The sequence below is a fragment of the Vanellus vanellus genome (assembly GCF_965231255.1).
Source record: "Vanellus vanellus genome assembly, chromosome: 2".
In the NCBI taxonomy this organism is placed as follows: Eukaryota; Metazoa; Chordata; class Aves; order Charadriiformes; family Charadriidae; genus Vanellus; species Vanellus vanellus.
The window spans coordinates 146,329,780-146,347,857 of NC_138906.1; the positions used below are offsets into that span (position 1 = coordinate 146,329,780).

The 18,078-nt window shown below is 36.9% G+C and overlaps 1 protein-coding gene across 1 annotated transcript in view; it reads left to right on the forward strand.

The window, feature by feature from the left end:
* Positions 1-18,078, forward strand: part of VPS13B (vacuolar protein sorting 13 homolog B) — a 499,565-nt gene that overhangs the window by 32,618 nt on the left and 448,869 nt on the right. Inside the window, exon 4 of the mRNA XM_082499631.1 lies at positions 14,877-14,997. Coding sequence (XP_082355757.1) covers positions 14,877-14,997 — 121 coding nt within the window. The remainder of the gene's footprint in view (positions 1-14,876; positions 14,998-18,078) is intronic.

Genomic DNA, 18,078 nt, shown 5'->3' on the forward strand with positions numbered 1-18,078 from the left:
AAGGGTATTTTTCTCTTGAAATATAACATTGTGAATACCACAGATGAATACCACTTCACAGAATCACGGAATTGTAGGGGTTGGAAGGGACCTCTGGAGATCATCTAGTCCAGTACCCCTGCCGGAGCAGGTTCACCTACAGCAGGTTGGACAGGAATGCATCCAGACGGGTTTTGAATGTCTCCAGAAAAGGAGACTCCACAACCTCTCCGAGCAGCCTGTTCCGGTGCTCTCTCACCCTCAAAGTAAAGAAATTTTTCCTTGTGTTCTTACTTGATACTTCTCACAGAAAACATTTTCATATGCTGTTTTGCAAAGCCGAGTACAGGAACACACAATACTCCTGGAAAATACCATGCTGTATTCAGACCATCTGCATTTTTTCTCTTAAATTTATTTTGCAGACTGAATCTAGGGGAAAAACTGCATAGCATGAGTGTTGTTCACGCAGATATATAGGGAACCCTTTGGTTTGTGGAAGTAGTTGTGAAATTATGTCTTAATAGATAATCGTATTAGATATCTGATACTTCAAACAAAAGTTTATGAATATATAGTGTATATATACACATACACAAACTCATATGTAAATACATATCAGTTTAGCTGTAAGTGTATCCACATATACTGTGTGTATACTAATACATTTTATATACTATGTTGATGAGCATTGCTAAAATATCTTCATGAAGTAGTCTTTCGTGGGCAGATAGAAGCACATAGGAGTAGAGGATATGTGGTGGGCAAGCATGCAACTAATGCGATTATAATCCAGGCACAAAAGAGCAGTGGAGGTGGAAGCATCCTTGTTTTTTAAGATCTTATATGTGACATTAATTTTTAGCTGGAAATGACATTTTAGTAGGCGGCATCTGTATACCTAGATGAATTCATAACTTAAATTTGTAGATAAGTTTGACCTTGACACTTGTGATGTAAAAATGTATAAGGAGTTTAGATGATAGCACTGTGACTAGTGCTATTTTTGTCATCTGGAGTCTTTATGAAAAATTATAAAAGTATATATAAAAGTGATAACTTTCCAATATTCTGTATCATGATTTGGCATGAAGTTTTGGCTTGATAATGTAGATGTTCTTTGTTCTTAATCTATTTTGTTACTACTTCATTTTTCAAAGAGTTACTAAAATCCACTGGTTATCTATCTCCAGTACTGCATCTCTTATTTTTTTAACCATTGCATTGAAACTGCAGCTCTTTAATCATATTTTAAATTAATTTTTATATTGCTTTTCTATATAACTATATTTGTTCATCTTAATACTTGTAGAGTGTGGGATAGTTTAAAAAAGACTGCATGTGGATAAAAAAAGGCTGTTCATCGTTTGGCACAAATGCTTCCCTACATGAGAGTATGCCTGCATGCTTCCACAAAGGGAACTGAGTTAGGATGAAGTTCTAACTGCCAGATCATATTTCTAAAAACACATAGAAAGTCACAATGTAGGAAACACTGTTCAATATATTTTAAAAGATGGATCTTTTGATATCCTTGTATGACTATGTTTGGACTTATATCAGTATGACACACTGCCACAATCATGTCCTGTGGTAACTTTCTTGATACATAGCTTATTGTCTATTTGAACTTTGTATTACTGTTTAGAAACTGATTTTGAGGCTCACATAGACATAAAAGGACTATTTAAGTACTCAACACTTCAGAATTTCCAGGAGATTTGGAAATAACGATGTGCCAGCTCATTAGCTATGTGAAAGCTAGGTGCGTTTTTTTTTCTTACCAAGTATAAAACAAATAATTAACCTGTTTGTGCAATGAATCACAAACTTGTGTTCCTCCCTCAACAGTAAATCTTGAGAAAGAGCAGCTCTTGGAATGAGTTGACCATGCTTATTCAAGTTTTCAGAAAAAAATATTGCTCAAGCTGACATGTTTTAGAGCTTTATATTTCCAGAGCACTTTAGCAATATGTATAATATGTATCAATACTTTATGTTGAACAAACATAGTTTTAAAAACTTATTTTTTTTAAAGGTATATGGGACTCATTCAGAAGTGATAGTTGCAGTGTCCAACTTTGTAGGCACAAGTACAATATAGTTTAATGTGCTCTGAGATGTGAGGTAAATACTTCGTCCACAGGCTGTTTGAGGGGGAAGGAGAGGAAAGGCAGTAGTGAGGAGACCTACTTGGGAAGAATTAGTGGACGGTGTTTGTGTATGGTAGATTCAGGAGCGGATGGACTATGGTCTGTGCCACAGGAGCATGCTAAAGCATGAACCTGATCCCTGGGTGATTGCCATGGGTGGACAGTTCTCGATTGTCTTAGTCCTTAGTGTACTGGTTTTACCTAAAATTCAGATCAAAACTTTTTTGTTTGTAAAGTGAGGGGTTTGCTCTCTGAATAATGGAATTATCTGTTGCGACTGCTCTTCAGGAAAGGTCTCTTTTCATTTGGTATGAATGCAGTTGCACTTAAATGAATTTGTAGTGTTGTGGGTAATATGCTTTAAGTTAGTTTTTGAAGAAGCTAAAACTCTCCACCATCCCAACAAATACATACCATATAAAATGATAAATGTTAGAGAAACCTGAAAGAGTTGGTGACTTAGTGGAGTGCTGTGTTGCCTGTGATTAGTCATGTCAAACTTAAAATTATAGGTCAGATTTCTTAATGTAAATGAATAGATAAAAATGAATGAATTCTAGATTTAAGATAATATTTTTGAGTTTAGCTTTAAGTATGTTCCTTGGCCTATGTTATTCAGTAGTTTTGTTACAGATGTTCCATGTTTTGATTTGAAACAAGATACATTGTTTGTTTCTTCCACACTAAATGCTCCCTGAGCTTTCCCGCTTGAAGTTATATGAGATTAGAGGATGTTTCCAAGCTTTTAACTTTCCCACATACATATTTTCCCCCAAGTTCTTTTGATTCTTATTTCTCCATCCTGTTGTCCAATTTTTAATCTTACTTTTGCATGTGGCTAGAGTGCGCAGTTGAGCACCAAACAGTAACAGTCCTGTCCTGGTCCCCCCAGCTCCTTTCAGAATATTTATATGTTTTGTTCCCTTGGGCACTTAACATCATTTCTTGTTAACACTTACTTTCCTTCCTCATTTTAAACCTGTACTCATTCTTTCATTGCAGTTTAGGCCAGGAATAAAATAAAAATTATTTTCCATTCAAAATGAGTGGCACAGATTTGAGAGAAGGGGTTTTGCTCCTAATTTTATATTAAAAAAAAAAAATAATCCCTTCTGATTAGCTTGTACCAAGGAAGGTATATTCATTTGAAGAATTTTGAATGTCAAAATTTGGGTAAGGAAGGAAATGGCATGCACATGGTGCTCATTAGAAAGAATAATAGAAGTTGGATCCTGATAAAATGTCCCTACTGCCTGAGAGAGTAGGCCCATTATATTTTAAATTAACCAATGTGATAAAAGCTTACATGTTCTTTTACAATTACAGAGGTCTTTTGTAAAACTTTGCAACAGTTATAATGTAGCATTGACAGCTATACTTCTCAATATGTAGCATTCTGGTGGTTTTGTGTCATAGATTGCTGTTTTAGAAGATAAATTATTGTTTGTTTAGGTTTAAGGCAATGTTTCAAAAGCTTTCTTATTTAAAAAGCAGTGCATTATAAATAGCAATAAATTCCTTGAAATGGTGTACACGTCATAAACTGACAGTTGCAAAAGAAATGACTGATTATAAGCAAAAACTCCTTAATGTACATGTTTTGAAGAAGTTGCACCTATGTGTACTTTTTTCATTGATTAACCAGGAAGTTTTTGCAGCCATTCAACCAGCTTTGTAGTTTAATCCGTTAGTTTTAACTAATGTTATTTAGGTAAGATGTAATTGATAAATTAAATTTGGTGAAAATCTATTCTTCCACATAGTGGTGTCTGAAGTTAACTTAAAAAGAAAGAATAAAAATAAAATACAAAATGTAAAGTGAGTTATTAAAAATACTGTAGGGCTATTAATGTGTAATTGGAAGTTTAAATACAAGCATTTTGGTAGAATTATCATCTTGTCTCAAGCAAAGCTGCTATAAAAACTAGATAGCTGTAGATAACTGGGATCCTCCACTAACTTGGCTTCTGTGTTTAGAATTTGATCAGCTGAAAAGTTAGAAAACTATCTAGGACAAATTATGTTTCAACTGGGTGCATGGAAGTCTCTAAAATTTGACATACAATTATACTCACCCAATAGATTTTGATTTTTTTAAAAGTATTTTAATATCATTAATACATGCCATTATTAATACATTGTATTACATGTATGTGCCTAGAATGCACAAAAAGCATGCTGCATGAGAATAACTATTGGAAAGAAGTTAGGAAATGAAGTTTTGTCATAACATAGCACTAAAAAGCCATTAGTATTCTTTTTGTGAAGATTGTGCTTAGTTCTTCAAAAGACAAAATTATTTCTTACAAGTATCATGTCAATGTTCTGGTCTCCTGCTGTAGATTGCATTGTATGCTGAGATCTTACTTTTTCTTTAATGAAACTCCCCATGCTTTTGCCTTTGCAGAATGCAGTGAAAACTGTGGAGAGTTTCAGTATTGCTGTGCTTGTGGTTGAGAAATCTCTTTCCTACTTGAACCTCCCTGTACTGGCAAAAATATCCTGGAAATTACCATTCCCCAGGTGCGTGTTCTGTGGAGAATGGCCACAAGGTCAAATTTGGCTTGACCCATCTCAAACAGTAACTGAGGAAGAAAGAGCTGCTCCGCTAAAATCTGACCTAGTGGTTTTTAGTTGTGTTGAGTTTTAACCTTGGAGTCTTAAGAAAACCAGACGCATGTGACTTTGTCAGTAAAGTCTTCTCTTCCTTTTCTTTCGTACTGCTCCATTAAATGTTGAACTTATTTGACTAGTTTCAAACAATTTTGATGGAGAATTAGTCACTTTAAGGATAATAACTTGTAGATTTGTGAAAATCAGTGGCAGCTGGGGAGACTTCAGTAGGTATACTCCTTCTGACATTGGCATGTATAATCCATTGCCATTTCACTACCTCCTTTCCTCTCTTTCCACCCCTAGCAGCTGCCAAAAGCCAAACACTGCCCAAATGATGCTCAGCAATGAAAATAGCTCTCTTGGATAGCAAGTTCTCCTGGCAAAGCTTTGTGCCTCGGGCCTTCCTCTGTCACGTGTCAGAGGTTTGTTGTGATGTTAAAAATTTGAAAGTTTGGGATTACTCAATTTGCTGGGGCCCTGCTGTAGGTATGCTGCTTGATAGTTTTTGGGATTAGGAGAAAATTTGATCTGGACAGTATTCTACCTTCCTCTGAAGGAAGTGGGTGGCAGAGTTATGTTGTAATAAAAATTATTACTACATCCATGGCAGGTGCTTGCGGGAGGGAATTTTTGCATGTGGGGTCTGTCTTTCTAATAAACTGCTGTAGGAAATGTAGGAAAGTACCCCCTAAAGAAAGTGTGAAATGGAGCTGCAATGACAACCCACTAGGACAATGGGGGGAAACAAGTACCTTTAATAATCTGCCACCATAAAGGAAAGTGATGTCTTGGTGAAGAGTCTGGTGCCAGTTGAAATAGGGCTGGGGACTAGTGCTAGCCTTCTAGCAGGTGGAACAGATGACATTAGGAAGAATGACTTGAATGGGCCACGGTTTTGTTAATGGTTCCCAGGTGTTGTTTAATGAATCAGTGATGTGATTGAGCCATGCTCACAGTGGTATTTCGATCTTCCTGCGGTGTTCAGGACAACATACTTGATCAATGCTAGAGACATAGTGCTCAGCTATTTTTCATTACTATTTCAAGGGACCTGTACCAAGGATGAGAGAATGTCCAGTCTTTGGTACAGTGTCTTCCAAAATAGCACACAAAAAACTGTAAGCTGGCTTAAGTATCATTAATGTACACAGAAGAAATGCAGTGGTGTAAGAGAAAAATGTTTGTTGTGCTGACCAGTTCAGTGGCTGGACCTGTCTATGGGTGAGGTGGCCCTGTAACATCCCCTGAATTGTGTGTTAGGATGGATGACAGCAGAACAGTTGGACTGTTCTGGAGTTTCCATGTATGGAGATAAACTGTTTCAATGTGAAATATATATTCTGTTTTGTTCAGACTTAATTTTTAAGAAAAAGTTGTTTTTGTTTTTAATAGATGTAATTTCTTTTAACACGAGATTTAATTGTTCCTGAACACAAGTCAAAAATGAGAATAAAAATGTTGTAGGTCACTTCTTGTCCCTTTTGCAGTCTGTTCTCCTGAGTGTGGTTACTGTCACTTTTTCTTCCCATTTCTTTAGGGTAAACTGTTTCAGCCACTCTTCCTTCTCGTTTCCAGGCACAGAGAATATGTGGGGCAGAAGGACATTTTTTAGCCCACATCCATCCTGTATCAAGGATGCCCCACATCGTCAGTTTTCCCGAAAGAGCTCACCTAGCACTAGTCTTTCTCCTATGTCTCTCCTCTCAACTCTGTTCCTTTCAGGCCACCCTGGTGTGAGAATTACTAAATTAGAGTTCTGTCCACAGTGTGTTTTCTGGAGCAAACATTTAGGAATTGCCTTTTTTTCCACCCCTTCCTTCCTTCCTTGTACAGTAATGCCAAATCTTGAGTATACTTGCCAGTTGCTGCTCTAATATTTGCTACTGTTTGTTGTTTTCTTCTTTGTAGCTTTGAGAGCTCTGGTCATGGATCAGGACTCCACTGTACTGGGTATTAAACACAGAAAAATGTTACAGAATTAAGATGCCCCCACCCATATCCCCCCAAACCAAAGCACTGGGCAAACTTCCTGTAACATGAGGAAGAGTGAAATCTTTAAAAAGCTTATCGGAGGAGAAATGGCAGAAAAGCCATTTTGAGATGTTTATTTCTATTAAAAAGCACTTACATCATGGTAGGTGGCCTCATAATATTTTAAAACCACAATAAATGTATCAGAAACTTTACTAGATGATCAGTTAACAGTTTATAATATAACCTTATTTGCAAAATAGAAAGAAGATTTTTGTACCACTCTGTTCCCTCAGAAAGACTTTCAAAGTCACTTTATTTGTTGCTCTGTCTCAGATGTTGGGAAACTAGGGTGTATTTCTAAGGATCACTTAGTGAGTATAGCCCATTTTATTTATCATTGGCCTTATCACTGTGGGCTTTCAGACTGGCAGCTCCCTTTCTTGTAAACAACAGAATGTTCCTCTCAAATACCCTGCATAATCAGCTAATCAAAACGGTAGCAACATCACAGGGAGATGCGATTGCCCAGATATCAATAGGCAGACAGCACACATTCTGAAGTGTCAGTGCAACAGACTTCCTACAAGCTGCTTGGCTTTAAGCTGGAGCTGTTGTGGCAGTGTTTTATCCTGTCCACAGCTGTTGCATGGATTTTTAACTCATACCTCTATTTCAGAGCACATTGTGCTACGCTAATATAGAATTAACAAAACACGTCTTATGGTAACAAACTGAGAGATGGATGTAACCTCCTGATCTAGTACAGGTATCTCGGTGTGCCTTGCTAATCACCGCTACTACTTGTTTCTCCGAATCTAACATCGGCTGAGATGAGATGCAACAAGATGCAAATGAAGGCTCACACCTTGTTAAATTATTTCTGGATTGCTCCACCTTGTCCATTATTCTTAACCAGGTTACCCTTGTTTATTTCCCTCCACTCATCAAAGTGCTTTGCCGTTGCACCTCTGCCCCAAATTCCTTCGTATTTCTTCTTCATAGTCTGATATGTAATTTAAAGAGTTGATTTTTGACATGTTTCTATGTGAAATAGTACTAAAAAAAAAAAGTAGAAATATAAAGACCTTCCATCATGTTCTCATCTGCCATAGAGAAAGACAGAGCTTAATCTTTGAGTACTCACTCCAAGGTATGTGATTTGCCAGTTTGAAAAGATTTAAAATTGGGTTTTGTAACAGTTGAAGAAAACAGGCTGTCCTGAATAGACTTTTGAAGGTACAAGTGTATATGTAGAAGCTACATATAATTTCCATATATAATACAGAGCTCCTTAATTATTCTACAACAGTCACCCAGTCTGATTTGTCTGTACCTTCTTTTCAGTATTTTTTTACTGTCATAATTTTTAAATACACATATGTGTATATCATTTTAAAGTTAGTGTGCATTAGACTAACTCACACCTTCCAAAAGATTTACGGAGGTCGTGTTTACGTCAGTGATTTTTCTCTGTTTCAGTGTTGTTATGCTACTAGTTTGCTGTTCATTTGAAAAAAAATAAAATTAACTTTGTGTATTTCAGTTTCTGTTTGTTGTTAGCTCTTAGTAAAATTTTCTTTGCGGGGTAATTGTGCAATGAAATTATTTAGGCTATATTAAAGTGGATCACTTGTTTGTAAGTAACGCTTGACCTGTGCTAGCCAGCAGAAATGTTGCAAGGTTAGACAGAAGTGTATGAGTGTCTGTGTATGTATATAATGCATATTGAGAGTTGTATAGCAGTGCAACATAATGAGATATCTTTTTGAAAGCAAGATCTTGATAGTGCTTACCATTTTAGTGAAACTTGTAGTGTATTTTTAAAATAATATTTTTTAAAATTGGTATTTTTGTTTCATTTTTGCATGGAGAGAAATCATAGAGCAATTTGAGATGATCTCTGGAGATGATCTAGTCAAACCTCATGCCCAAAGCCAGTCCATTTAGAGCAGATTGCTCCAGGGCTTGGCCAGCCAAGTGCTGAATAGCTCCAAGGATTGAGACTCAAACACCTCTCTGGGCAGCCTGTTCCAATACTTGATCATCCTACTGGTGAAAAAGCTTTCACCCTCCTTGGAATTGCCTATGTTTCAGGTTGGTCAAAGGTGTACTGTGAGAGGATGAGTAGCAATGGACACAGAGCCTGGCTCTTTCTTCTATGTACCCTCCCAGCAGGTAGCCTTGGACAGCAGTTGGATCTCCCTTCTCCAGGCTGAGCAACCCCAGTTGTCACAGTCTCCCCCAAGGGAGAGCTTATGTGCTCCAGTCCCATAACCACCATCGTGGCCCTTCATTAGACCTGATTCTGGTAATTCCATGTCCTTGTATTGGAGAGCCGTAGACTGGGTACAATATTCCACATGACATCACAAAAGGGCCAAAGAGAGGGGAAGAACCATGCCCCTGGCTTCACTCTTGCTAATACAGTCCAGCGCACAGTTGGCCTTTGCAGCAAGTGCACGCTACTGACTCAGGTTGAACTTGCTGTCCACTGGGACCCTTGGATTCTTTTCTGCAAAGCTGCTTTCTAGCCATTTGGCTCTTAGTCTGTACAGTTCCACAGAGTAGCTCCATCCCAGGTACAGGATTTAGCGTTTGTGACTGGACTTCATGGAGTTCCTGACAGCCCATTTCTTCAGCTTCTTAAGGACCCTGTCAACAGCAGTCCTTCCCACCAGTATATCAGCTCATTCCCCTAGGCTGATACCATCCACAGCCTTGCTGGGGGTGCGCTCTATCCCATCTTCCAGGTCTTTAATAAGGATGTTAAACACCATGGTCTTGGTGCTGATCCCTGAAGGATGCCACATGTAACCAGCCACCACTTGGAGTTTGTACCCCTGGGCGCAACCCTTTGAGTCCAGTGGTCCAGTTGCTTTTTCACCCAACTTGTCTCCCACTATCCAGTTGATATCTCACCAATTTGGGAATAAAGTCTGTGCAGGAGACTAGGTCGAAGGCCTTGCTAAAATGAATATATGCTGAATATTACTTTCAGTCTTGACACAGGCAACTACTCAGCCATATAAGCAAAGTCCACTAGTGGGAAATGAGTTCCTCTCTTGTGGTTTTTGGATCGTGCAATTTAAGATACGCTTTACAGAAATAGAAAGATGTATCTCTTACTGACTTGTAAAGGGTATTAAGCTCATTGTTTTAGAAGTGACAAAGGATCAGAAAAAAGTAATATTTTGTAGAGGAAGAGTGAAAACGGCAGTGGAGAACTCTGAAAGTTTGTGCATTAGGTATTTAGGATCGGTTTGGGTTTTAAAATTTTAATTCATAATGGTTGTTTTTACACATTTTCCTGTGTGCGTATTTTTTAAGAACTCAATTTTCTTTATTTTTAACTTAATTTGATGACAGTGGCGGGACAATATTTGCATAAATAGCTAAGTGATGCCCAAGTGAAAACATTTTCCCATAAAGCATGCTTATGAGGCATTTTATTTTGGAGGTCTTGCACATTAAATAGGATTTATGTATTTTAAAATTAGAAAGTGTCTTTTTAAAGAGAAAAAAACCTATGTTTTTTAAATTTAGAAAACAGAATAGTGAATGAAGATAATAAACCCCACTTATTAGGAAAGATCATAATAAAAACCTCGTCTATCTGTTTAGGTGTTGTCAAATGCAATTTGCTTTAAACTTCATGATAACTGTTTTATATTGCAGACAAAAATTGACCAAGGGACTCACATGTTAATTTAGTAGCCTAGGTATCTTTAGCATGTTGCTTATGACTTACATAGTATTAGATGTAATCATAGTGCTCTATAAAAACATTTTAGCTGTGTACCTAGCCTGATGCATTTGCCAAAAGGGAAAAAGGAGCCTGGTTGTGCAAACTTCTATTTGTTCTGCTCCAAAGTATATTTGTACAACAACTCCCATAAGCAAGACCTCAGTTAATTTTAAGTTTTTTATGCTTTACTTATGATACAAGCTAGTGGGAAAAGATATTTTTGCAAATGAGTGTTATTTTTGTTAAAAATCTTGTCTAGATATGTCATGAATATTTTTAGTTTTCCGCTGTTGTGATTGTTGTTTGGAATCACTCATGTTAATGCTAAAATGAATGAGCATTTATCAAATCTCATACTATAACTATAGTTATTAGCACTTTTGGAATGTAGATCCCTTCTCAGCCTCAGTATAATTTTGACTTTAACTTTAAAATGTTTGTCATCTGGTGTGAGGTGGATTTATGGGAGCGCAGTAGCTTTAGTGCCTTTTGGCCGGGTGTTTCTGATGACATCACTGTGATCTAGACACAGTGTGTGACTCTAGTTGGTTCCAGTGTTAAATAGTTTCATAATTATGCTGGTTTTGGCAGTTCACTTGGAACTTTTCCCCATCTCTTTAATGAACATGTTTTACTTCTGGGCTTATGAGAGAGCCACATGTTTGAGAAATTAATAGTGTGCTCTTGAAGTTAACATTGAGCAGAAGCATTTAAATACAGAAAGCTTTTGGTTATACATCTACATAGGAGAGTAGTTCCTATAAGGTCATGGCCACTGTTATCATCTTCCAGTAATTAAAGAATACAACATTTGCTTTATAAAGTATCAGTAGCCATTGTGAAAAATCGTGTGTGTTCACACTCAACCCCCCCCCCCCCCCCCCCCCCCATGCAGCTCTAAAACTTTGATAATTGTGTAATGTAAGGAAATGGATGGAAGTTATCCCAGATTAAAAAAAACTTTTTTCAAATGTTTGGTCAGGTTGAATTCTTCTTAAACTTAGGAGGTATACTCTGTTACTTCATGTGAATTAAGTCACATAGGTATATTTCTGAGATAAATTTTTGTGTTGCCTTTTGGCACCATCTTGGAACATGTACATTTCTGTTTTGATTACTTTTAGGTCCAACTTGCTCTAAATGGTTGCAACCTTTTTCTGTCACAACAGACTTGTAGTTCAGGGAGATATAAAAAGCTTATTGTATTGAGTTTATTTATAGGTTGATATTTGAGACTTTATTTCAAAATTTACAGATTCTAAGGGTTCTCCTCCACTTCCCTCTAAAACAAAAAAACCCAAACATTTGAAACCCAGTGTGCTACTGTGTATTCCTTACTCATAGAAAGTGATAAAAGCCTAAACTGCTGTTACTTCATCTTTGAGTGTTAATAATCATAAAATGGTTTAGGTTGGAGGGGACCTTAAAGATCATCTAGTTCTAACCCCCCCTGCCATGGGCAGGGACACCTCCCACTAGACCAGGTTGCTCAAAGCCCCTTCCAGCCTGGCCTTGAACACCTCCAGGGATGGGGCATCCATAACTTCCCTGGGCAACCTGTTCCAGTGCCTCACTACCCTCACAGTGAAAAATTTCTTCCTAATATCTAATCTAAATTTACCTTCTTCCAGTTTGATGACATTCCCCCTCGTCCTAGCATATAATACTGTACATGATTAAAACATCACATAGATTCTGGGGAGATCTTATTACAGCCTTCCAGTACCTAAAGGGGGCCTACAGGAGAGCTGGGGAAGGACTTTTTACTCGGGCATGTAGCGATAGGATGAGGGGGAATGGCTTTAAACTGGAAGAGGGCAGGTTTAGATTAAACATTAGGAAGAAGTTTTTCACTTTGAGGATGGTGAGGCAGTGGAAGAGGTTGCCCAGAGAGGTTGTTGAGGCCCCATCCCTGGAGGTGTTCAAGGCCAAGCTGGATGTGGCCTTGGGCAACCTGGTCTAGTGGGAGGTGTTCCTGTCTGTGGCAGGGGGGTTGGAACTCGATGATCTTCAAGGTCCTTTCTAACCTAAACCATTCTATGATTCTATGGTTCTATGATTTTGCATGAAGTTGTGGTAAGATTCATCAAACATGGTTGTGTCAGTATGCAGATAGAAAAGTTAGACTTGAATATAGTCAGGCTTGATACAGTTAACACTTCAAAAATAGAATGCCTTCCCTGTGCCCTCAGCCCCCCTTTCTTTTTTTCGTAGCCAACATAAATATTAAAAGGCAAGTGTAATGTGATCCTATCAGATTAAATCATCAAGTACCCATACCACAGCATTCTGTACAATCCATAAGTGAGCTCAGGAGAGAAGGAAATGTGCTAATTGAGCTGTTTGGTCACTCCGAGAGCTAGGGTGGTTTTTTTTTTTTTTTTTTTGTAAGCTCAACACAAAAATAGCTGTGTGGTTACTCATCTGAAAAAATATTTTTTTGTGCTACACGGTATGTTTGAAAGTTATTTGAAAAATTTTAGCTTAAAAGTCTGTGGTCTAATTTTTCTCAGTAAGATGGAGATGTGAAGGAGGGGTGAGCTTTTCTGATTACAAAATACACATCCTGATGAAGAGGCTTCTGTCACCCCAGGTTTAAAGATAAAGCAAGAGCTTCAAGCTGCCGTTATATCTCAGAGAGCAGTGGCTTCTGATGGAATTGCACTGTAGTTAGATGTTTTGAGAGAGTCTTCAGGAGACTCATGTTCCTTGATGAAAAGCATCAGAAGGTTGTCAGAGATAAGAAAGCAAACAAATACCCTCCAAACAACATCTATGATAAACGTCCCATTCATTTAAAGTCCTGTATGACTGAATGGCCAAATAATCATAAATTTAAAAAAAAAAAAAAAAAAAACAAACAGCTTGTTTCAATTCTATACTAATGACTGGAAAATTTCAAATCCTTTATGGTAGCTCGTCTTTTTTTTTTTTTTTTTTTTTTTTTTTTTTTTTTTAAAGCTGTCTTCTACCCTTATAATGTATGAATGGGTGTCTTCTGCAATTTCTTGAAATATGTTCAGCCTTACGGTTCTGCTGTCCCCCTTCCCACCTCCCCCCCCCCCCCCGATTATATTGCTTTTTTTTGTAGTGAAATGTTTTTTCCACTTTATCAGAGAATTTCCTTCTGTGTTCCGTTTTTGTAAATATGGAGTTGAAAGAAAGAAACTATCTTTTCAATTGATTTTGAAGTTGTCAACTTCCATTTAAAATGTATCATTACATGCAACTTTCTTTTCTTTATGCAAAAGACATTAAGAAGCAAGTAATGTGAAGATTCCATTTTGTAATTTCTCTGAGATTATTAAAAATGCCAGGCAGCACGCAGGGAAACACATGATCTATCCTGTAAAAAAAAAAAAAACCCCAAACAAAAAAACCCACCAACAAACAAACAACAAAAAACCCCAGCACAGTTTAAGCTCTTTGCTTTTTGGTGGTTAGAGGATTTAAGAATATTACAGCTTCATACTGTGGCACTTGACATTTGCTCCCCCAAAACCTTTTTGTGAATACATTGCGTCATCCCAGTAGTGCCATGACCCAGAGAGCATTTTGCTCTTTTTTCTGCAAGACACTACATCTATCAAAGACATAATTTGGCTTGGGTCAAAAGTTGTAAGAATTTGATTCCTCTCTAATCTGCTCTTCTAATACACTTACAGGAATATTTACCTTACTTTTCTTGGCTTTCTTGCACTTGAGTCTTGTAGTTAAACTGTCATTCTGGAATGTAATGGGAATACTAGTGGGGTATTTAAAACGCTGAATTTAGCTAACTAAGATTTTTCTTGTGTCTGTGAATTTTGTCTTGTTTATGTCATTTTCTGATTATGAGCCATGTTTCCTTCTTCTGAATTCCTTAAGGTGTATAAGCTATATAGAAGCTCAAGATGAGCAGGTGCCCTCAGTTCATTTATCTTTTCTGGCGCCATGTTTTATTATTTTAGTCTGCAAAAATATTTTCTTTCTGAATCAGCTTCAATTAGCTGTTTTAGGAAGGACATTACTGACATCTTGGAACCATCTGAGGTGGTTTAATGAGAAAGTGTGTTAGCTTATAAAATTCAGTAGTTTCTCTCATTTGTTTTAGTAGTCTGCAGGGCTCCGTCTCTGTTTGAAGGCTTGTTTCAGCTGAAATGCAGCTAGACGAAATCTATTCAATGGAAATCAATAATTAAATGACAGGTTGTTTTTTTTTAATAAAAGTGGCAGTATTAATTGCAAATAATTTTGTATGTTGTTGAGCTATTTTTGTTATTATTTCTGTAGTTATATGCATGTACAGGATTGAATAGATGGAATAACAGTAGCAGAAGTTTAATTTACCAAATCTTTACCAAGTTGCTCTTCCCATATTTATTTTCTTTTTGTTTGGTTGACTTGGTTGCTTTTTTTTCCTCTTGCAGGAAGACCACGAAAGTTGTGGTTCCAGTTCAACAAACCGCAGTACTACAGAAAGCATGAAATCAGCAGTAAAACCACGACGAGTTCAGCAATCTGCTTCTCCTGACCCTGATTTACCTCCAGGTAATCCATAATTTCAGAAACTGGATTGTGTTTGAGTTACAGAAAATACCTAAATTTAATTCAGGCAGCCCCAGTGTTTAAGTTAGACTATTACATCTCTGTCCACCTACAAATCATGTAAAGGTGAGTGAAATACTTGAATATTATAAAGTAGAACCAGATTGCAATAAAACATAATTAATCTTTATATCTTTTCTTTCCATTTTGTTGAATCCTTAAATGTAGAGAACTTATTTATAGCATGATAGATTAGCATGAGAAACATACTGTAGGGGTAGCTTGTTAGATTTTATCCTCTGCTGCTCTGGTTCTTCTATTTCAGATCACTTCTTTCAACTATTCAGTGGTTCACATTAAGCTCTGTTCTTGTATGTTTTCAGACGTTTTGTTTTCAGATTCTTATAGCTTTAAAGGTGAGATTTTTCTCTTTATGAGAGTAATAATTCTGAGAGAAGTTTCTTATTGAGTCCTGTATCTACTGGTGTAGATGATCACTTTTTTCTGATGTGGAATTTGGCTCAGTTGAACTTGGTGATACTTATATGATCTAAAAATGCCTAAGGAACTATATATCTGATTACTATTGCCTCTGAGTTTGCACAGAAATTTGGAGTATGAGGTGGTGTTTTGTGCAGAAAAATGAAATTGGAGAGTAGTGAAATGTATTGCGATTTGCCTTCTTGGGGCATATAATTTGAGATGGGTTAAAGACATGACAGTTTTGTGTTAAGCTTTTTTTCTGTCTGTTCTTAACAGAAAGTTTGTACTTACTAGTGTGTGGAATATTATGTACTACAGAGTATCATCTTGCTTTGGAATGGGTAGCTGAGGAGCCAGGTCTGCAGGGTCTCTTAAAGATCTGTGATCCAGTAAACTCCGGTGGCTTGGAATTGCAGGACTGCTGGCATCCAGCCTTCCCTACCATGGACAGCGCTTCACCTTTACCAGTTCCTTGGCATTTGGTTCTTTGGGTCTCATCTCTGAACAACAGGAGTCAAAGGCTCGCCAAAGAATTGGATGACTGTATGCTTCAGTGACAGTTTTGGGATTTTGGTTCCTCAAGGTTCTCTATGTCAGTGTTATCTGTGGATGTTGCAGAAAGGTTTAGTCGTAGTGAAAGTGTCATCTTTTAAGAATATACTGTGGTTCTTGATGATTAGTGCGCTCATTGCACATATTGTGTTTGCACTAACGTAGCAAAATATCAGATCTGCTGCCTTTTTCTGCTCGTATTTGATAGATTCTGTAGATGTACTTTGTGCTTCTGTGAAACTGTAGGGCACTGTCTCCTCCTTCATAGTCATTGCGTTTCTTCAACTGCATAGAGTATGTTGGTAGTGAAGTCTAATGATTCAGAGAGAATTAGTGAAATCTTACCTTATTGGATGGACTGTAACTTACTTTCCATGTGGCAGAGTTCTCTAAATACAGTTGATTTTTTTTTTTTTTTTTGTTTATGTGTAAATAATGCTGTTTAATAGAGAGGTCCTATGTGGTAAGCATCCTCCATGAGGAGTAGAGGCCTCCTTATAGGAAGATTTTATTTTCTGTGGTATAGAGTATGGCTTTGGTAAGTTTTAATTTGCACATCCTGGATTTTAGTAAGGTGTTGAGTCATCTACTTAGATTTGTTTTAGTCTTTGGAGGATATAATTATCATAATACTGTTGTAATTTTGTTTGAAAGGTTTATTTGTCCTTTAGCTCTGCTGTGTTCTCAGAGATGGCGCTAGGCTGCTAAACTTAAGATGTCTAGATGTGACCAGTCTAATGATATCAATACTGTTGAATCAATAGACCACTCTGTGGACTATAATGCTACAATATTTTGGAGGGTTGGATCTGAAACTCCATTTATAGCTCTTACTGCACGGTGCAGTTTGCCGGGTTCTGGAGAATTTGGAAAAAGCATACACGTGGATTTTGTGTTGCACCTCAGGAGACAATTTACCCGTTCAGATTTTCTAGTATTTTTAGTCATTTCATCATAGAATACCTGAATTTTAGTGGGAAAGATGTCATAGTGTTATATTTAAAAATTATAGGAATAAGAAGCAACTCCCACCTGCTTACTCCCACTTGTATTTAAAACAACCCCCTGCGTGTTTTACCCTCTAAACTGTATTATACATGAACTTGCTGATGTTTTTATTAGTTTGTTTTGAATAGTAAGAACTACAATTTAAATTTAATTTTCTTAGAAGACTGATCCTCACTCATGAAAGTCTGATTCTAGCATATTTGAAGCTAAACTTAATTAGAAAGCTGGTATGCGGATGGTACTTTTAACTATGTACTGCACCACTAGTTTGGAAATGTCTCCATGGAAGTGTGAAACAAAGTTTTAATCAAATCTGTGACCCCTGTTTCATTTGGAAGATATAATTCTGCTCCCTCTTTTTATACATTCAGGCAAAAAGACATACAGATGAAAGTGTTGTTATTTTCCTGAATACTGCTGGAAACTATCAGTAGAAGTTTTTTGTTTTTCTGCTATGACGTTGGATTTGTAATGGTTTGGTTGTTTCCAGCAGGAAAATGTAAATTAGATTGATTTTGAAAGACCCTTGAAAGCAAAATATTGAAAAAACTTCAAACCTGTGGAGGGGCAGCTTCACTTTCTTCAATGAAATTAGTAACTCACTTTAAAATCAGTTAAATTACTGGTTATGATTTTATAGTTGCTAGTTATGTAGTCTGCAAAATATTTCTATGCTGAACTTAAGAATAGCATTTAAATGCTTTTTGCTGGCTTCTAGTTATATACAGGTCAGATTACACCTCTGTAGTGATGAATGAGTCTCTTATGTATTATTTCAACAATTAAAGGGCATACGGTTTTCTGAATTCACATAACCTAAAAATATGCTACCATTTCAAGAAGTCAGTGAGAGAATTCTGTAAAACAAGTTTTTCCACGTATTTTTCAGTAGTTTTTTTTAGACTGTTATGCTAAAATGGTAAATTCAGATTATGTTAGAAATCTGACAGTACTCAGCTGTCAAAATTTTGACTTCTGCTGCATTTCTGGATTTTCTGTTTCTGTAGACAGTGGTCTAAAAAATGTTTTCCAGAGTTTGTT